We start from the raw sequence: 22,554 nt of genomic DNA on the forward strand, positions 1-22,554 counted from the left end.
TAGCAAAAAAAATGGGGAAGGGACGGATGAGTTGATCTCCATCTATGATGCTCTGCAATGTTTGAGACTTTGGAAATATCTAGAATGACACTTCACACTTAAATTGCTAGAGAATGCAGTGTTGGCAAGTTAAGACATCTGTGCATCACATTCATTGGCCTTGGCCATGGTTCTTCTCTCCCTCTTTTCCATGAAAGATGTAGTTCTGCTATTTGGAGTCACTGGTAGATGAGAATAGACCAAATACAGTTAGAAGGAGAAAATATCTATCAGAATCCTAGTCACAGTAGAATGAAGAGTGAGATAAAAATGCTACATCTGCCAAATCAGTGTAATTAATAGCTGAATATGCTCCTTTGCAGTTAGAAATCCCCATGTGTAATGATGACAAAATGATATCACGTTATTAGAAGATAAATAATCTAGCATGTTCTACCAACAGCTTTATGTGTGTAAACCGGTAAAGCCTGTTTGTTACTCTGCTAATATAGCTTTGTGTTTTTACAGAAAACAATGTGTTCTTTGTAACCCACATTCCAAGCTAATAACCTTGCCTGCTAGTATCTGAGAACTGGTTTTTAAATAGATATAAATTTAGATACTACAGTAACGAATTTATGAATTGGAGATTTAAAGAGATAGGGATACAGGCAGACTGGTGAGATCGACAGATTTCGCAAGTTAAAAGAATTGTTGTTTAAAACCTCAAGTTAACTTACTTTAGAATTAGAGCATATTGTAAGCATGGCATGTCTTCCTAATTGTAAATGTTGCATGTTTGTGTCTGTCATAGAGGGAAAGAGAGAATTTCCAACCCGTCCTTCCAAGGATCCAAGCATCCTTGACTTTGTGAGTCATGTTATGCTTGGTTTAAAGAAGTTTCTTCTGACACAATGTGAAAAGAGTTGGAAATCCCCTTGCATCTGAGAGAAGTGTTTGTGCATTACAAGCATGAAACCAGCTGTTCAAGAATTTACTCTATTAAAGCAGCTTTGAGAGGTCCAGGACAGGAGGCAAAAGAGCCTCTATGTGCTCAGTGCTTGTTTTAATTTTTTTTTTACCATACATAATCTATAAAGGGTTTATCTGCAGCTCACCGTGAGTGAGGCATGGGAAGGTCAAGTCATTGTCATGCTCATTCTTGGCCCTGCCACCAGATCAGGGTATGTTCACCTGAAACTGCTTGTGTTCTGTGGGAACCATCACTGGTACACTGTTGTGCCTTATTTTTAACCAAAATAGTTTCACAGTAGGAACTGGAATTAGTTCCTAAAACTCTGAAGGGAATAGATAAATAGACATGTATTAGATGAGAGGAGTCCGAGATGCTTTCACCACATAAAATTTCTAAAAGAAGCTTTGGAAACGTACTCTTCAACGTGTAATCTTATGCAGTCTGAATTTAATTCGCATAACCAAATATTCAAGTTGGAAGTGGTAAAGCATCAAACCACATCAAATTAAAACACTGAACAACAAAAACCTGCCTTACAGGGTGCCAACTACCCTGAGCAGCAGAGAAGGTAGGAGAAGCACACGGCTGAGCAGGGAACAGGACTGTTTACTCTGTTACAACTCTAAGGGGGTTCTGGCTCTCAGTTTTACATTTGTGCTCCTCTATGTGGATTTCTGGCTGAGGTGACTGTGGTAATAAATGATTACACACACAGTATCATTGACATACCACAGTGAACCTGGGTTCTTCTCCCCTTTGGACTCTTGTCACTACTTACATATTGTCTTCAGCAGGAAGAAATGCTAGTCCTAGCCAGTAAAAATAGGGCAATTACATTAAAAACCCCTACATGTTAAGGTCTGTCATCTCCCCATACAGAGATGTTTGATTTGTCAGGGGATTCAAAAGAAGTAGGAGCAAGCCCAAATTTGACTTCTTCATTTATTTCCAAGTTCAGAGCAGCCCAGTGAAGACTGCTATACTAGCAGTACTTCTGTCATCTTGACAGCACTTCTAACTCCCTTCAGGCCATGATGTTTCCTGGTGGTCACATCACACATGCCAAGTCTACCCTAATATATTCAGATTGTCTTCACCAAAAACAAAAACAAAAACAAAAACAAAAAAACAAACCCAAAAAACTACCAAAAAAACCCCAAACCAAACCTTTTTCCCCCCTCTGAAATTGCAGAAAGACTCTATCTCTACAATAATGCAGCAGCTGCATGCATTTATTTGTGTGTGTTTATGTGTGTATGTTACTTTGGTGTAAATTCTAATGAATCACATTTATGGAAGACAGCCATTATTCAAGATGTGCTGTGTAGGAACAAACCACATGAAAAAACGGAGAATGAAAGCAGGAAGCTGCAAGTAATCGCAAGAGGCTCTGTACTAGCAACTGGAAGTAAATATAAACTTAAGCAAAAACACAGGGCTAACTGTGCAGCTTTAGCCATCTGTAACCTGTACTTTTCATCTTTGAGGCATGTAATATAGCTTTTCGTTAATCAGATCACACAGATTTTGCTAAAGGAGGCTGTTAGTATTGAAATGTCAGGGCTGGAGAACTGGCAGCTCACAGACGCATTTCTTGAACATTATGAGAAGGGGTTTAAAAGCTTCCAGACTAGCTGTATTCTTTTCTTAGATTTTGGATTTTGGAGTGTACAACTTCTAAGTCATATCTTTTTTTCAATCCAAAGATTCTTTTTATAGGTGACTCAACTAACAGAGGGATGATGTACTATCTAATAGAAAGAGTGAATAAGACACTTCAGGAATGGCAAAAGACTCATGATGTTAAATGTTATCATAATATCAATGAGGGGAAAACATTTATCAGTTACTCCTACTACCCCCAGTTTTGGATGAATGCAAACCAGAGACCGACTTTTGAAAAAGCACTAGAACAACTGCTGCAGAGGTACCGTACAAACTCTATTGCTGGCTTGTTTGTATGCTCATTCTATTCGCAAATGTGTTTAACATATTTTACAATTAAAGTCAGTAAACAAACATAACGTGTGCAGACCATATTTTGTGACTGAAAAAAAGTAGAAAATTACATCAGGCCTCTGATCAGAATGCCAGATACAGTTCACTGAAATGCAATGCAATGTAGTTGAAATGTTTGCCATCTGTTTTAAAGCAACATGTGTTGGTTTTCTTTTCTGGGTTTCAGATCACGTCCCCTGGAGAACACAGACCAGACTGTATTAATTGTAGGTGGCGTTCAGTGGCTTAATTCCAATCACCTGCAAATTATCCAAAAGGTGTTGAACAGGTAGTGTTATGTACTTGGTGTTATTACAAGTCTTGATATGATATATTATGAGAAACATAAAAAAAATTTAAATACAAACATTTCATTTCTTTTCTCATGGGTGTGCACTGAAGTGGCTTTGAAAAAATAAAAATGCAGTGTCTTTTGATGTGTCTGTTCAGTAAAATCCTCTTTTTTTTTTTTTTTTTTTTTTTTTTAACAAACAGGGAAAATCTGTCAAATATCCTGGTAATTATTAAATCCATAGGGATGGGCTTTCACCTCCCAGTGGATGGAATACATTCTCTATCACAGGTAAGCTTCAGTACATTTAGAGTGCATCTTCATGGAAGACTTGTCATTTCAGCAACAATTTTGCTTTCTGGTCAAAATATGTTACCTCTGCTGAGCAAGCTTTGAGTGGATCAAAGAAAGATTAATGTTTGTATTTGCTCATACTGCTTACTAATATGGATTCAAACCAATTTGCCTTATTTAATGGATTCCACTGCAATCAGAATGCCATTTGAGATGCTGTGCTCAGTCAGCTGTCCCAAGAACCAGAAGAAGCTCCCATATTAGTCCTGCTGCCAAAGTTGAGAAATCGAGCGGGGGATAGGCAGATTGCTCCTCACACCATGTCAAGCGAAGTCCCTCCCCAGGCTCCCTCCGTGGTTGCTGCTGGATCGGGTTCACTCACCTGGCTGCATCACATGGCTCACCATACATCTATCTTAACCAGCCTATGAAGCCAGAACATTACAGAGCAGCTGGAATGTGCCGGTGAATCTAGCCTGGTTTTGGTATGTTAATTGGATGTTACAGTCAGTTTAAATAGTATCCAAGACTCTCAGAGCAACAGATGGGCTCATTTCTATGTGCTGTCTAACTCATTTGATTCCATATTTTTATTTACAATTGGATGGTGGTTCCTTATTGAACATGTTAAAAAATGCACGGATGAGACCGGGCTGGGAAGCACCAGAGGGCAGAACAGAGTAGATGATGCCTACCAGCACTGCATGTAATGCTCCAGCTACTCACAGGTGTTGAAAGGAGAAAATTATGAGCTTTCATAGTTTACATCCAGCACTTCTATCACACTGGGGACCAGCGTTCATGTCTTTTTGCAACCATAACACACTGCTGTATTCAGTGTGCGACTTACTGCTACTCTCACCATTTTTTTTCTGCGGAGACTGCCCTGTCAGATTTTGCCCATTCCTTCTGTCTACGTTAGCACTATATCTGCCTCGTCTCTACCGAATGTCTTCTTATTTCCTTTACCTGGATGATCAAATTAGGCTACAGTAGGGAAACCATTGGCATGAAGAAACATTGTCATAGCTCCTGCCATATCTTTTAGTAGAACTCAGTCCTAGGAAGAAGCAGAACTTTGATCAAAGGTAGGTGAGGCTTCCCAGGACTACCTTTTTCAGTTTCTCATCCAGTAAATGTATAAAACTCTGGAAATCAACTACAGTGCATAACCAACATTCTTTTCCCTTTCAATATTGGAATTGTATGCCAAATTGCCCATGTGGTTTGGGTGCTCTGGACTTCTGGATTACCCCAGCTACTCTCAAAGCCTTTCTATCTGCAGAGTTAAACACACCACTTTGCCAAATTTATGGCTAACGTTTTTTCTATTCCTGGCCTTTCTGCAGCATCTTGAGAAATAATAACCTGTTCTTCAGCATAACCATTTCTAAGATGTCCGTGGCCCTATACTCCTTTTGAAGCTGAAAATTTCTTTACAGGAACAACTTCACCATTTGTTACAGACAACTTTATAACAGGGTTTTTTTTTATGAATTACACCACGTATTAGCTAAGTACATATAAAAAAGTTACCCAATAATTATATTTTAAATAATATTGGAATTTTCCTATGAAGGAAGCTGCACAACTATGGAACAGTAATTATAATTTCTGCAAAAATCTATAACAGTCTTGGTGTAACAGCTATTTTCAAGAGTGAATTTATAGTAATTAATGCCTGGAGTATAACCTAACTGCTTTATTCAAAATGCAGTTTTGCTATGCATTTCCATGGCAGAATACAATAACCTTTAAACACTCTTTCTGACAAGGCGTTGTGATATTTGGTCTGAAATGCAGGCAGAAGTGCAAAACTTGTGGAATGAAAACTTGATTATTCTGGATACAGCAAAAAATTTTGGCTATGAAGTTGTTGACACCTTTGTCATCACCATGGGACGTTACAAAGAATTCCTGCAAGGAAAATGTGGCTGCCATTTCCACGAGGTAATAATTTAAACTTATATCATTCCCAGGTATTTAAGAGAGATTTTAATTGTCAGGTGCTTAGAAACAAAAAGGTATGCAATAAGGTTTGTATCCGTGACTCAAAGTTAGGTCTGAATAAAACCTGCAGAGATAGCAGTTTGTATGGTGGCACTTGTCCCTCAGTGCTCAGAGTGCAGTGCCATTGAGGATGGGCTGAACTGCTGTTGTGGTGATTCCTCAAAATAAAAACAAGCATGCCCATCTGCAAAGGTAACCTGTATAAAAGGATGTTGCAAAGTTTCCAGGTTCTTACATTATTTGCTATGCATTATATATCCTTAGTGCTTCTGCATGGCGTCAGCTTACCTTTCTGCCATACCCCAGCCTCGCAGGTTTTTGTCTGAACCCTTCCCAACTGAGCAGCTCAGCAGACCCGTCAAACCACAGGTACACTTAACATGGAGCTTAAATTTGGAAGAGCACTCTTACTGCTGTGTATCTGTTTTCATATGTCTGAGAAGAGTTAACTGGGATAGTTACAGTGACTGACTATACAGACAGAAGAGTAAGTCACTTGTTCTCCCGCACACCCATAGTTCTGCTTTCTTTTTTGTTTGAAATGTACAGAAAATCTGTCTTCTGTTTTATAACTACTATGCTAGTGAAACAGGGAAATGGTAAAATATATAAGGAAGGCAATTGAGAACATATTCTTCTGTTCATTTGAAATTCTGGCAAAGACTCTTCACAGTCTATTACGAATGACAGGATTCCATGGATTAAATAAAAAATGAATAAGGAAACACATTATTATATCTAGGCACAAAATCAGACCAGAGGCTGCCAAACCAGTGAAAGTAAAGAATTTGGAAAACAAGATATTTAAAGTTTTTCTGGTTTCCTTTAAGATGTATTTTGAGTATGTGGCATGTCTTTATATAACGAGTGCTCTTTTCCATCAGCAAAGGAGGGATCTGTTTTAGTTTTGGAATTCATGTACCTTATGGTACAAGAATATTATGGCTGAACATGAGCCAGCAGGGTGCCCAGGTGGCCAAGGCGGCCAACAGCATCCTGGCTTATGTCAGAGACAGTGTGGCCAGCAGGACCAGGGCAGTGATCGCCCCCCTGTACTGGGCACTGGTGATGCCGCACCTCAAACCCTGTGTTCAGCTCTGGGCCCCTCACTGCAAGAGGGAGCAGAGGGGCTGGAGCGTGTCCAGAGACGGGCAACGGGGCTGGGGAAGGGTCTGGAGCACAAGTCTTGTGAGGAGCAGCTGAGGGAACTGGGGGTGTTTAGCCTGGAGTGGAGGAGACTCAGGGGGACCTTATCACTCCCTACAGCTGCCTGACAGGAGGCTGCAGGCAGGTGGGGGTCGGTCTCTTCTCCCAAGTAACAAGCAACAGGGCAAGAAGAAATGGCCTCAAGTTCTGCCAGGGGAGGTTTAGATTTGATATTGGGAAATACTTCTTCACCAAAAGGGTTGTCAAGCACTGAAACAGGCTGCCCAGGGAAGTGGTTGAGTCACCTTTCCTGGAGGTATGTAAAAGGTGTGTAGATGTGGTATTTAGAGACACAGTTTAGTCTGGATTTGGCAGTGCTGTGTTAATAGTTGGACTTGATGATCTTAAAGGCCTTTTCAAACCTAAATCATTTTATGATTCTATGTTTCTGTATAACAAATGAAGAAGTGCAACTCTGGTTTAGGACACGTGACCCTGAATTAAAACTGAAAGTGTAATTTTTGAGTAGCCAAGTAGGCAGGTATGTTCTGCCATAAGGCTGTTGGCAGTAATTTTGCATATGATATTTGAAGAACTGTCACCAAGGCCACCAGAATATTCCTGTAGCTTCCAACCAAGTCCTTCCTCATACCCATGACACCAACTTGTTAGTACAAAAGACCGCTTTCCAGGTTCCTTTTATGAGTGGTCAGTCTGCTGACAATCCTAATGCATCATTCATTGCCCTAAAGAAAAAACACGTGTATCATATTACTCCCTTTGGGTACCAGAAAAAGATTTGAGGAATAAAGAAGGCTCATATCTTTCCAGGTGCTTAGATCCTGATTCCCAAGAAAAAATATTTCTTCATTGAAAACTGCAATCAGGCATGCAGACATCATCAGTAACCCCATGCCTCAGTTTGTTGCTGGATATAAGGACAGAGAAACCTTCTGGTATCTCTATAGATTAGTCATGTTTAGCACAGTAAGATGTTGCCTGTGATGCTACAAGGATCTTCATTCTTATGGACTGAATCTGGGTTGTCTGTCTAACAAAAGACTAGGAAACTACCACAATTTATTCCATGAAAATCTGTTTAGGACCATAAAACTTGAACTGTCATATCTTTCAGGAATATTGCATTTCCCCTGAGTGATCAAAAGAGAGATGACAGGTGCAAATTCTTTCATAGAATGAAATATAGAATAAGAGGAAATTATTACTGAAAGGTTAAAACTGGAAGGCAAAAAGATGCAGTGAAAGATGTCTGCGTGAAACCAAGAGGTAATGAATTTATGCCGTTTACAGTCAGGTGGGGGCTTTAAGCCAGTAAGAAGCTACTAGTTGGAAGAAAACTCTGGAGTTTGGTTACTGACCAGAGCAATGACACAAGTAATTTGATGTGTCATTTAGAACTGACACAGAACTCCATTAAGTTAATTGTATCGAGACTATAACAGAATTTGTTTTTATTAGAGCTTTCAAATGTGCATAAATATTTTAAAAGACCATCACCCACACAAGTGAGATGCTAGCATTTTTCCAGCATGAGTTTAGGAATTTGTTTTCAGTCAAAACAAATTACTTGAAATAAGAGAGACTACCAAATGTTTTCTGAATCTCTCCAGAAAAGGATAAACCCCCTTTGCTCATTTTGACAAGTCACGCCTATTTTTCTGTAATCTCACTCTTGGCCAAGCCTGTTCCCAGGACCTGGACATGTGCAGGGTTAGCACAGAAGCTCCGCAGAGTTTCGCAGGTACAAAGGTGGGCTGTGATACCAGGAATGAAATGGAAGCACTAACTTTTGCTGTGAAGAAATGTCAGGATAACTATGATATATTTTCCTTAAAGATCCAAAAAAAGCAAGGATCTAAAAATAATGTTTCCTTCATCAGACACCCACAGTATACACTGGGAAACAAAATATAGTGTGGCTAATTAAACCTAGGAGTAGTTTAAACTAAACAAACTGAAATTCAGTGGTGATGATAGTAAAATTCAAGCACAGGCTCCTGAGTGTCCTTGCGGTGTCTGCTGGCCAAGGACTAGCATAGCAAGCCTAACTAGTTTCTTGTAGCCAGTGGTTTATATTTAATTCTCTCAGCCACAGCAGTCACCTTTACTTAAAGCAGAATAAAAACAATTAATAACTATAAGGCTTTGATTTTTCTTTTAAATACCACAGACAGAGATACAATATTGGAGACAGTCTACCAGACAACAAATGGGCTCCCAAAAGAGAGTGGGGAGACAATCAGCTGCCACTGGTTGGGACTCTGCTCCAGCATAAGGCTCACTGGGACTGAGCACTGGTTTGGGAGCATTGTTAGACCCATCTGACCTCATGTCAACCTCACAGCTGGTTTCCACCTCAGGATCCTGAGCAGATCACATATTTTCAGCCCACTACCATGGTGTCTGTCCTGCTTTGGGACCAAACACAGCAGGCATGGTTAGTGGACCAATCTTTTCACCTGCTCTGCGCACGGTACATGGGAGAGGCACAAACACAGCTCAGTCCAAATGGAGCCGTAAAATAGGGATTAAGTCACAGAGCAGGTATTTATGTAATGGATAAATAATCCCATGGAGCAAACGCCTCCCTCCATTTTACCCAGATGGCTATACTGACCCTTTTTTATCTAGAACCCAGACGCTGGTGTCTTCGTGGGTCATTGCTGATAACTCACCATTTCCACAGAGCTTTTGAGTGAAACGGAGAGCTTCAAAGTGAAAAGTTTCAGGTGCTTTGTATAAAACCGGGTGAAAAACAGAAGGGTGTGACTAGTCATCAGCATTTTTCATCCGCGTCTCCATCATTTTGTATGAGCTCATGTGCAGATTTGGCCTTCCTTCTCTGCTGGAGGAATCTCAACAGAGAGTATGTATTTCTGGGGAGGATCAGGGGAGAATTTGGCTCACAGAGCTGTTGTTAATGAGATTTGAGAGGTCATTTTGTCTGAAAAGAGGCATAAATGTGCCCAGCAGAATCCACCAGCCACCAAAAAAACAGACTTCATCCTTGAGGAAAGCAAAAAGAAAGTCCTTGAATGCTTTTGATACCTCGTTAGTTTTAACAGTTTTGTCATCAGTTTATTTCTGCATCCGGGCAAACGGCGTTACATCAGGTGCTGAAGCAGTTTGCACTAGGAAAATGGCATCTTGCCTCCTAGGACGGAGCCAAGAACACTGTGTAAAACCCCAGTGCTTTTCATGTTTTATGAAGCCAGATGAGACAGATTAAATCTACTGCTTTACACTTTCACTTTCTTTCTCTTAAAAAATGACATGCCTAAACTCCCCAAAGACGGCACCCCTCTGTAAATGCCACCTGAGCTAAAGCACAGCAGGCTGTCTGTTCTGTGCAGTCAGAAAACAAGAACTGAAATGCACTCAGCAGTTCTCATTTAGTTCTCACTAGCTGGCCAAACACAAAGTTATCTATCTCCCCTGATTGTCCTGAAAAATTTATTGAGTTCCCACCAATTCACTTCAGAGGGCCTCGAGTCATCCTGATAGCACAGAAATCTGCAGCACTGCAGACCCTGCAATCTTCCCTCAGATTGCCAAGGAATCTGGACTCACAAAGCAATTATATCAATTTGGGACAAAAATTTTTATATAACTCTGGCACTTTCTGCCCAAACATACTTCTAGTTCTATGTACATATGCAAACCTCATTTTTTACTTACCTCATTCTTCACAAACGCTTATGGAGAAGTGGACTGGCCAGCAGTTATAAAGATCTTTATGGAACCTATTTTTTTATAGCAATGAAATCATGGTCACAATGTAAAAACTAGCAACCCTGGAATTTTGGTATCTTAATCAGTGGCTGGCTGCTGGGTGAACATTAGATTGCATTCCTGGGAGATTATGCCTAACAGGAATGCAGTTTGGGTGATTGGTTCAAGGTGGCATCGTTTTGAAATAGTTGTAAGATCTAAGGCACTAATTTAGAAAAATGAATCTGCAGTAATTGCATAAAAACAAATAACAGCTCTTGGCTTAGCTGTATCAAATTGATCACAGGATATATTAATTTTCTACATGGATAATTCCTAGTCTTTTTTTAGTTCAGACAGCTCCCTCATAGCCTCTCTGCCCAGTCTTTCAAGTGTTTGAACATGTTATTTTTTCACTCACATTTAATTTTCTGATTAGTTTCATTTATTATGAGCTTCACTATATATAAGCATTGTTTCTGATTTTCAGCAACAATAAAAGTACATTATATTTTTTAAAAGCTAATATGCTTCCTCCTAAATATATGCATTAATAAACGAACTCATCTTTTTCAAGTGTCTGCTGTGGTTGATATAGCAGGAAAATTAGTGGGCATCAGAGCTATCAAGTCAGCATATATTTACTCTTTTAAAAATAAATTAACCACTTGGACTCTTTTCTGCTTTCTTTGAATTTGCCAATGCCTGGGTCAGGGTCCTCTGTCCTGTATCTGTGCCAGGTTCTGAAGTTTTGTCTCTCTTGAAGTTGCTTCATTTTTCCTCAGTGACTGTGTGTTCACTGAGATGAGACCTTCAGCATCTCACAGACCACCGCCCCCCTCCAGTTATTAGGCTTCCATTAGTCCCACGGCATTTGTTTATTCCATACAAATTGAACATGATAATTCCAGAACCTTATACATACTTGGGGGCCAAGGAGGAGCATTCTTCTGCGCTAAGTTACTGAACTACACTGTGATTACGTCAGAGTGATGCCCCAGGGAGGGGGATGTGAAATCGCACCATAACTCCCTTCTTGGACCCACGTGACAGAGGGGTGCTTTCATCTCGGTATGGAGCTGGGCCATGTTTGCATCGAGACCTGAGAGTGAGACATTCTTACAGCTGAGACACAGCGTATGTTCATCAAGTGCTTGGGATCAGAGCAGGATTTAAACCTTCCTGCAAGTCAGGGCTGTCCTGAGTTTATTTTTCTCCATGGTAAATACACAGAAGAGCTGTTAAATATGAATTCTGTTGTTCACAAAAACTGTCCTTAATGAAGAGAACAGAGTCTAATATACAAAAGCCCTACAGAATCAGCTGAATATAATGGGCCTATACATTTAGATTTCAAGGCTTAAGTGAATAAGATCTTGCACTTTGATTAGTACGTAACATAACAAGTTGGCTCACTGAAGTACTGTTTGTGAGCAACTTGCTATTCAAGGTAAGAGTATCAGGACCTGCTCGGTGGAAAACTCTCAGCATTTCTCTACACACAGCTGTGTGTCTTTCTAGGTGGAGGCAGAAAGCGCTCACACATGTCACTTCTTTTGCAGGTGGTGAAATCCAATCCCTCTGAAAAAAGTCCACACATAACAATGACGTTATCAAGGCACTACACGCTGGAGAAATATTTCCGTAGTCAAAGCAAGCCATCACAACTGCAGGACTATGCAGCAAATTCTCAGTCCCCGTATCATGTCCGAGGTCCAATAAATCAAGTTTATTCTGAAATCCTTCTCAGCAGGCTCTGTGCAAGTAAGAGGGAGCTTGTCAGCACATAGCCTCTCTTGGATATAGTGCCTATAGGATATAGGATATAGGACTAGAGGTGTGCCACTACCTGAGTGGCAGTTGAAGGACCACGGTGGATTTATGACGTTTCCTTGATTGGCTGCACACACACCAACAGAATTTGGGACTTGTGGCAGTTTTCCTAAAACTTTGTGAAATCAAGATATGCCCTGGCAACTCTGTGGTGTCAAAGTGGAAGATGGAAGGTTGCAAAGCAGAGAAGAGGGGAAGTTACTTGAACTGTTGCCAAAGGCTAGAACAGCTGTAGCTCAAGCAACTGTGTATTAATGATAGTAAAGAGAGATATATACACTAGAACGCTTTGGAATGGACTGTTTTAGCTCTTCAGCATTATCTAATTTTCTATTTATAGAGACACTGTAATATTTGAATGTATTTAGAAACTGGCTACATTCCATCTTAAAGAGTTTTATTTTATGTCGATGGGTTCCCCTTCAATATCAACCTTTTTCTGTTTAGACACTTGGTCTATACAATTTGAAAATGTCTATTAGCATTTTGCTGATGATGCCAAGTTTTAAACTCTAGTGTTTTTAGTGAAAACACACCCCTTCTTTGTATCTTAGATGAAACAGATGTCTATTCTATTTTTTGTATGTTCTAAAGCTAATGTAGAGATAGATTGCTTAGACTTGAGACTGATTATAACTGTCTTGATGTAACATGTAAATATCGTGAATGTGTTAACATAACCTTATTTATGGCCCCAGTTTAGCAGAGTGGCCATATGCAGGAAGACTGCTTAGATATGTGCTTCATTGTCTGCCTTGGCCTGTAAGCCAAGCAAGTATTGTCCCTGCATGGAAGTGCCATTTATTTTATGATTTTTTGTAAAATATTTGCCAATGTGTGAAGCCAGTGACACAAACAAAAGAAAAATCCCCTTTGCAAGCACACATCATAACATTGGGATCTGGTTTTTAATGTCATGAGCAGTGTGTGGTGTGATGGCAGCAGAATATACTGCCTGCGTCTCATGCTTAGCAGGGACAAGACCTTCTCTGAATGCCAGTTTCATGCTGTAGCCCAGCTACATCACTGATGTTTGCAGATGTACTCCAGGTGAAACTCCAGGGAGAGGCTTTACCACCACAGCAGGGAACTGTCGCTGATCCCCGGGCACAGCTGTGACAGCACACTCATTCACAGTTGTGGTACCCTGATGGGAAACCAAGCATGGTCCAGGCTTAGCAGCTGGGTGATGGGTAAGACTGTTCTCCCTACAGATTATCTAGTTAGGAATTTTTATTAATCCAGTCACCGAGCAGGCAATCCAGGCACCACTCTCTCCCACCATGCACCAGAAAAGGGAGTCAGAACCAGGTAAGTACCAGCCTAAAGAAGGATCCCACAAGCTCTGTGGCATGCTTCCCCCTTCACAATTTTACCTATAATCCTCCACCAGCTTCTTCTGCCTTTGGGAAAGGAAGCCACAAGCAACGTCTGGGAATAAACAAATTATAGCACAGAACTAATCAGCATCCTATTTGCCTTAGTAGTACACAGAGTGGCTGCCCTAATAGAATTAGGGCTAGAAATTCATGACATCAGTTTTAGGTTTTGCCAGAGATCCTTAACCTCAACACAATAGTCTTTATTCCTAGCTAAAGTTTTGTCAATTCTTGCTCCTTCAGATGACATATGTAGAGATATGATGGGAAATTGTCATGCAGTATGATGTTTGGCTTCTCTAGATGGTAGAAGGATCCTCAAAAAGAGGATCTGGCATATCCAGTTTAGGAGACCTTCCACTATATTGGAAAAACTCCTAATTTAGACAATGATATTACATTTAGTGAGACATTGTTATTATCTCTGTTTCTGTATAATATGCTGCTGCTGTGCTTATAGTAAATGTCCCTGAATGTCCATGTAGGGTTTTCCCTGGTGTGGAACTTTACATGAAAGATGGGTCAGGAGCTGTGCATAAATACTGAAAATGTCAGCATCTGGGTTTGAGCTATATGATTATCTAAGGAATATAATTGTATGCAAATAATATAATATATAAAATTGGGTCTGGAACTCCAGGGCTGCACAACCTTAAAGCTGAAGGATTTAATATCATGTCATTAATATTAGTAGATGCATAACGGAGCCAGATGTCTTTGGTATTAAGATGATCAATGATGGGTGTATTGCAATTCTGCTTCTGTTAAGGCATTTTTTTTTTTTTTGTAACTCATTTAAATCCACATACTCCTACTCTTATTGTTCTGTACACAAAAGTTTCTAAGGTATGAACTGGGTTATTATGTTTGGTTGTTTTTTTTAATCAAAGCCTATTGCTGAAGCATCAGCTATCATGATGAAAAGGAAAGAGATGACTTTGTTATATTGTAGCTGATACCAATGAATGTGCAATACATCACTTCTGATTTCACCACAAAATGGTTTACATGTGCTGTACACCCAGATGTCTTAATGTTTTCCAAATCTTAATAATTTTCAAATGTATCAAGTAGAAATTCTCCTGTGTGTTTTTTAGTTTTTACACTTCTATGTACATATATCTGTCTGTACAGTCACTGGGAGAATTTCCAAATTGATCTTTATTTAAATGAGTTCTTTGAATAAGTTTCTTCAAACACTATATATGATCCATGTAATCTTTGGAATAAACAAAGGGAATGCAGACTAAAACAGGTACCAAAGTACATTCTGCATTATTTAACATTAAAATACACCTAGCATCTCTAGGTATGTGAAAGGAGAGAGCTGAGATTTACATGGAACCATCACTTGCTTATACACATTAAAATTTATGGATTAAGACAATAAAAGAATTACCATGATTGAATTCCAGTGAGGGCACATTTTTTGCTGTCAATGGTTTAATCTAGAATTATCACATCTGCTGTGACATTTTGCCTATAAGCATTAAAGTGTTTCTACTATATTAAGACTGATTCTCAATGTAAGATTCCACCACCACCACCTTAGTCCCATTACTTACCATTAAAATAGCAGAAGACCTAATTGTCAGGGTGAGTTCTCCCTCCTAATACAGACACAAATGGCCCTGGAACTGGTGGTAGGATTGAAATAAGCCGGCTGGGGAATAAGTACACTGACAAGTGGTGTTTCCTGCTCAACGCTCAGTGTCTGCCCAGCAGCACATGGAGTTTAGAGTGGAACCAGGCTATATTTTAAGCCACAGGTGGAGAGACTGGAACTATGCTGAAAAAAAAATGTAAATACTCTGACATACAAAGTAGAAATCTCATCAATTGTTGCATCCCTTTAAACTGTACCTGAAGCAGCAGTATGATGTACCAGTGTCCAATGAGTTATAACTCCTTGTCTCTCATACAACTCCATAAATGTCGAACGGTGATTTGGATTTGAGCCCTGCAGGGTAGATGGCCACCATGATCAAGTCCATCTCAATAAGTATCTTTGGAGTAACTGGCTGTAATAAAAAAGATTTCCCTATTTGTAGAGAAATGCCTTGACAGGTCAGCTCTATCGTCAAGGATGCTATATTTCAATTATAGCAAGGAGCTGAAGGAATAGACTATGAATACTATTTTTTAGACTTAGCATTCATTTGAAAACATTAATCTTTAGAATAATGTCTTTCACACTGTTAAATATAAGGCCTTTATTTTTCTCTTATGTGACATATTAAAGGGACATCGAAGTAAATTTATTTGCTTAGTGGGTGGGGTAGTGGGGAATCCAATTACCTCAAGGTTGAAATAACCACTAATAGTTATGCTTCCGTTGCTATGCTGAGCCAAAGAGAATGCTTTGAAGATGCAGATATGTGTGATATTGACTGCAGTCCAGGGATCTTTCAGAGTACTTTTTTAGAGTCAAGCAATTTTTTTAGAGGTGCAGTGAGCTATTTGGCGCAGAGTCAAACTGCTAAACAAGCCTCTGTAGGCTCACATGAAAAATACAGTCTTACCTTTTTGTTCGTCTGCTAGCCTTGCACCTGGCTTGTTTTACCTCACTGTTATGACTATTGGTATCTGCTCTACTCCACACCAGCCTTTCTTTCAGATGAGCTGAGAAGTTTCTGTTTCACTGTAGAAGCAACTTTTGGAAATCTGAGAGATGATTGTTGCAAATTCAGGCTGAATCTTCAAAATATCAATGTTCTTATCATAGTGTTTTTGTCAGTTGCGACAGCAAAAGACCTACTGGGTGCAGCAGGGGTAGACCAAGCCTCTTCTCCAGGGCAGTGATTTTTCTCTGATGAATTTAAAACAGCTGCGATGTGGTAAGTACTTAGGTTGCACCAGCACTTAGCTCTTCATGGGGCTTGCTTTACCAACCCAAATTCCATCTTTCAAACGGCACTGCCACCTTTATCTGTGTAAATCTTCAAAACCCCAGCATAGTCAGTGTATAATGCAGGCATACCTGTGTACTGGTGCCAATGCATATCCTGCAGTATTCACTGGTACCTTCGCACTATCCATTGAATAGAAAAGCCCTGACTACACAGTAAAAAGATGCTATGCATTTTAGCCTTACTTGCCTGTGGTTTGGTGGTACTAAAAATAGTGTTATATGTGTCAGTCTAGGCCAGTGTCTTAGAAAACTATTTGTGTCATTAATGTGAACGGGCAAGCTGGGCCTGCAGGGTCACCGCACGGGTACTGCAGGACCAGTTTCTGTTGGAATGGCCTTCTCCCTTTTCTGGGTTCGTTCATCTGGCCAGCTCGCTGGCAGCTGTGGGCAGCCCTTCCTGTAATCCCTCAAACACGTGCAACAGCCTCGGCAAGGTGCACCATGTGAAGTAGCCCTGAACTGAAGATAAAGTATACGTTTAAATGGAATCTGAACTGAGGTCTTTCTGAAACACAGCCCCTACTCCGTATCTCCTTGATTTTCTCTCCAGCTGAACTGCTCTAATGAGGAGCAGAATTCAGTACCTTTCAGCTGAATCTCCAATAATGGGGTCTTTTCTCAACTTTTGAACAAACTTTTTTCCAGCTGCTTGCTTGCATGAAATAAAGAGGGACCTTCTCTGCATGCTCCCGCCTAACAGAGTGAGGTAAGCTGCATTCACACAGTCACTGTGGTAAGCATTTCCTTCATATACCTCATTTGGGGGGACAAAATTCCTGTGGCAGATGGTGTTTTCAGTGTTGTGATTTTTTACCTGCCTTGAGCTGCGACAGGCAATGTGGTTAAAGCAGGCGGCGCCTGGATCAGTCTGACAGCACTGCCTGCCCTGCTGCTGCTCTCAGGATGCTGGATGGATTCTGGGTGAAGACAAGACTGCAGAACTAAAATCCTTGAGTGAGGAACTGAAATGCCTCAGACAACTTTTGGCAAAGTCAGGGCAGTTACAAAGACCTCACCACAGGTCAAGCGGGTGAAATTAAAGTTGTCAGGAGCCCTCTGAAGTCAGTAAATTCTGCAGGATACTGCCAGGGTTTGAAGAGCAGATCTGTGTTTGGCAGAGTTTCTCACTTGACATGTTCTGAAAACATCATTTACCTTTTCTTTTGTACTTGTCATTATCAACTTCCATATTTCCGTTATGATTCTGTGGGATTAAGGAGCTTAAAGTAATATTTCTGCTCAGTCTAATAACGACTGTGCAACCTCCCCAGATGGTGGTCAAATTGCCTTATAGATCAGAGAAGTTTGATTATTTCTGCAGGGTTTTTCTCTTTTACTTCTACATGCCAGCTCCAAAGATTCTGTATATGTACAGTTAATCACCAATAGCTCTAGTTATAATAGCTTTAATGCCTCCAACATATTTGAAGAGATCTGCTGATCCCTGTTTATCCTAATAGGATGGAAAACACTTTAAACCTTGAAAACCTGACCTGCCAAGTCATTAGACAATACAGCATGGTCTAGCCCACAAATGGCTTCCTTTAAAAGAGAATCACAGGCACATCATATATAACAATGTAGTGTTGTCTCCTACTGAAGTTTTTACTGGAGCAATTAAAATTTGAACATAATTTGTGTGAACTGATAGGTGGGTTTGGTTTTCTTCATCTCAGGGCCTTTGTTGAGTTCTGACAGCAAATGGTATCTATTAGCTACTGTGTAATCTTGTTTCAACGTCCTTTGTGCACCGTGTCCTGCCCAGTTACTATAAAATACGTACATACAAAGGGATTTACTGCTGATAGGGAAAGGTTAAATCATAACAGGTCTTACTGCTCTACCCATTACTGGTCCCTAAATTTCACATTTCATCATTTCTGTGCAGGAACAAGGAGTCAGGGCCCGGTAACTCTGTGACAGTGGCTGTCTGCATGGCTCCTCAGTGTCTAGAACAGCTCAGTGCTGAAGCCCTGATAGGTCTATCAAAATAGTACACCTTCAGCTATGAAATGCATGCAACAGAGCCCTCAGACGTACTCAAAACACGTCTGTTGGGTCAAGTTCAGCCTGGAAGTCAAGGTTGACAGCTTCTGGAGACTATTTTCAGGCACCAGAACCTGGATTCCTCCTTAACCTTTGGTATTTAACTGAGACATTTTACTTATGACTGTGGTCACACAAAGCTTCTTTGTACTCATCACAGAAAGACCAAGATCTGAATTATTGTCTAGAGGTGACTTATTACTTCTGCAGTATCGCTTGCTGTGCAGGGAACCTAAAGTAACTCTCAAGTTGTTAGGTCTGGGTTAATAGGTTTAATAGGTACCTAAAGTTGTGAGACGTGAATGCCAGCTCAGCAGAGGAGTATCTGTGGGATTCATTGTGCAGGTAGAAGATGTTTCTACAGCCACACTCGGCTTGTTCAGATCAGGAACTTGACCACAAGCCCACCACCACCAGAACACGCACCCCAGCATGGCCTGGCATGGCCTGGGGGTGGTACATTCCCAACATCTGCTCCTGGAGCTGCTTGACTGTTTAACAGTGTGCTGGATCAGAGAAAAGCCAGCCCTGCAGGTAACCTGGTGAGCAGAACATTTGATGGCGGTATGGGATATGCAAGCTCAAGACCCCTCATCTGGAACAATGAAGAACAAATCTCCATGTACTGCCTTACAAGGGGGCTAGGTGAACGTCAGAAAAAGCAAGCTGACAGGCACTTAAATCCAGAAAACAATAGAGATTTTTTTTTTTTTTTTCAAGTTTAGAAGCCAGGTCAGAGACAGGCACCTGGTTGCTATCTGAGAGCTCCAGCTTCTAATACCTGTGCCTATACTAGAGGTGCACGGCGAGCCAAAGTAATTCAGGGGCTGATGACTTTACTATACAGTAAAAGCATCTAACAGGTGTTTAACAACTGAGCCAAACACCTTGGTCACATACCCCATTTTGGCTCTGTGAAGAATTTACTGCTCTGAGCATCTCTTCATGCCTCACGCACACAAAAACGTCCCTGACATTACTGTCCTGTTACTTCATCGTTAATAGCTGTTCATGTAATTACTTTTAAACTCACTTCATTCAAAACAATACAGGCTAGAAGATACCTCTGTGAGTTGAAGTGTATAAACTAACCTGGCTGATTTCAGATGACTTGGGCTGGGCAGTTGCTAGATGGCAGCTGTGCCAGCAGGTGGATGGCAGCACCCCGAAGACACAGAGGGGAAAGGCAAGTGGTGAGCGGGGGGCAGGGTGAGGTTAATCTCTCCACAATCTCTGCACAAGTTAGCTGCAGACAGAAACAGCATCTTTCCCTGCTGAAGTCCTGTTGATGGACTTGTCCTGTAGCTCCTGGGGTCTGAATGCCTGGCTTCAAAGCAATAGCCTTAAATTAATGTGAATAAACACCTGCGACGAATGCAAGTGTGTAAATGAGACAAAAAGGGTAAAAATCAGGAATTTCTAAATGTTCGGTAACTATACCTAACTGTGCCTAGGGAGTCCTGAGGGACTATAATGGATCTATAAAACAAGTTAACACCTGCGCCTCACACTTTTGTTAATTAAAATTCAGGAGAGATGCAAGTCATTTTAATGAGTGATCTGTTGTTCCGCAGGAACCAGTCCGGAGTGGAGGCTGTCTCGCCAGCACTGCAATTCCCACAGTTTTATCCAGCATACCGTCTTCAGTGCTGCTCCAGCCTAGGCACTTGGGTTTTTTCCAAGGGTCTGAGGGACAGAATCATTATTTGTCCCTCAGGTTCACAGCTGGTTCTTGTTCGGATAACAAGATAACCTCCAGAAAATTTGTTTTGACTGTGGGAAGGTCAATTCAGGTGCCCTGACCTGCCTGTAAGGTATCAACACCCAGATAACAGCATCCCCATCACAGCACTGTGGAGTACGGTCCTGCAGCTGCTGGGAGAGTGTTGGTGCAGTAGCGCATCCCAGTCTTTCACAAGCAAAGGTGACTGAGGACTGTGTGCCAGCCAAGGGCAGCACTTGCACATCCAGGAACACTTTTATTATCTGAAGAGGTGCTCCCTGATGTGGTCTTGCTTCCGTTTCTTTCATTTGGGAACGTAAGAGCTAGCCTTGCTTGCTCTCTCCACCATAACCAGGGCTCTGCCTCCTTCTGGGGCTGGGGGAAGTTGGGGTGATCCCGCCTCTTTCCATTTTCCTGGCTGCACATTTTCTGGGATGTTTGTAAGTGAAGACACCACACTGACTGTTGCCTGGTTCAAGGTTGTCACCGCCTCTGCTGGGCAAAGGCTCTTTATGCAGAGTGTAGAAGATCTGGTTAAGGAAAACTGATGGGGAGAAAAGACCTTTGGCACATTAAAGTTTTGACAGTAATTCAGCCACAGACAAGTTGCTGAAGTGAAAACTATGGCTAGTGTCCAAGTGGCAGCACACTTCAACATAAAATGAAAAAAATAATCAAGGCTTGTTTTGCAAGGGCTCCGGTAGAAATGCTATGGCACAATACTGGTGTTTTTTTCCTTATTTGTGTCTTAAAATCTTTTACCAAGTGATATTGAGGGACCTAGCCTTATTTTTTTTTTTAGTTTCAGATGGAATATCTGCAGGCTTTTTTTTTGCGCCACACAACAATATTGATGGCAGTGCAAGGTATGCTCAATAGACGGAAATCTAACATCCAGTCCTGGCTTGTGTGATATCTTATTACTTTTGAAGGAAAAGAAGACACCCAGCAGAAGTGCTCATTATTGTTCCAGGTTTCTGTTGATAGATTTAGATACAATTGCTATGAAAACATCTAAGTAAATGCCCTGTCACAGCCACATATTCAGCTGCTGTTAACAGACCGGCTTCCTGCATCCATGAATATTTCACGGCCATCTAGTCAAGAATGCAGATAATGTTGCTTGGTATTAACGTATTTCAGAGAGTTCCAACATGTGGACCAGCTACCTGGATCCTCTTCCTCATGTGTAGACTCCTTCCTCCAACTGTTCACATTTTTATTTGAAAAGATCCCCAAAATGGGCTTACAGGTGGCCAGAAAATGACAGATCTTTGAAGCCCAAAGTTCTTGAGATTTGCTTATGCTTTACTTGGATGCACACACGGCTCTGTATGAACATGGCTGCATGCAAGCAATTTGTCAGTTCTCCTGGCTCACCTTGATGAGTCCTGCAAAAAAACCAATTTCCCATTCCATTGCAAAAGCATTCCCAGCTCCTTTTCCTGCCTTTGATTGAATACTCCTTTGTAAAGGCTTTCAGCCTTCCTTTTCCACCTCCATCATTCTGCTTCGCTTCTCGTGAGGTTCCACGCATTCCGTCTCCCCCTCCTCCTGTCAGTGAACAGTTGATCGAGCTCATTCTTCCCATCTCTGTGCTCCACCTTAGCCAGCCGACTAGTGTTCTGTTCTCAGCTGGTGAAGCTGTGGTCTCCATCAGCTTGATTTTGGTGAACAAGCGGTGAAGGCTTTGTGAGCCAGCTGGTGTGCTTACGTGCTGCAGCCACTTTCATTCATAAGGATTATAGACTATCTTGCCAGCAAAGAGAAGGGACAAGCTGCACAGTTTTTTTCCTCAGAAGGGTAGCGTGAGCTGTACAGTGGACTTACAATGACCTCCACATCTCAGAAAGCTTCTGGACTCAGCATGCCTCTCCTGAGCTATGAAAATTAAAGTAAGGTGGGAATGTATTTCAGCTCTCCATGTTCCCTTACAAGGCCCGTGTCTTCCTTCGTCTCCCTTGTTTTGTTCACCAGCAAAGGGATTTCACCAGGTCTCTATTTTCATAGAATTGTGTCCTACCTGCCGTTTTATGTTCCACGCCCTGTTGCCTGTACAGGTGAGTTACATGGTCTATTTACACAGCCATGTCCTCCTTTTCAGTTGGTCCTAATGTAGTGGCAGTGTACTAAAGGAAGGAAAGTTTTGTGTTGTTGAGGTGATTGTGAGAGCCCCGATTATTTAGATAAGCGGAGCTGTATTGCTGTAACATAGCAGACTGGGGATTTTGGTGA

At 41.1% G+C, this 22,554-nt stretch overlaps 1 protein-coding gene across 2 annotated transcripts in view; it reads left to right on the forward strand.

Annotated features, from left to right (window-relative positions):
* Positions 1 to 15,145, forward strand: part of CPED1 (cadherin like and PC-esterase domain containing 1) — a 159,106-nt gene extending 143,961 nt beyond the window's left edge. For both annotated transcript variants that reach the window (XM_080393906.1, XM_080393907.1), the window contains exons 19-23: positions 2,662 to 2,882; positions 3,141 to 3,242; positions 3,449 to 3,536; positions 5,343 to 5,489; positions 11,990 to 15,145. In XM_080393906.1, coding sequence (XP_080250032.1) covers positions 2,662 to 2,882; positions 3,141 to 3,242; positions 3,449 to 3,536; positions 5,343 to 5,489; positions 11,990 to 12,217 — 786 coding nt within the window. In that variant the 3' untranslated portion in view covers positions 12,218 to 15,145. The remainder of the gene's footprint in view (positions 1 to 2,661; positions 2,883 to 3,140; positions 3,243 to 3,448; positions 3,537 to 5,342; positions 5,490 to 11,989) is intronic.
* The last annotated feature ends 7,409 nt before the right edge of the window (positions 15,146 to 22,554 follow it).

Source organism: Falco punctatus (assembly GCF_963210335.1).
Source record: "Falco punctatus genome assembly, chromosome: 6".
Taxonomy (NCBI): Eukaryota; Metazoa; Chordata; class Aves; order Falconiformes; family Falconidae; genus Falco; species Falco punctatus.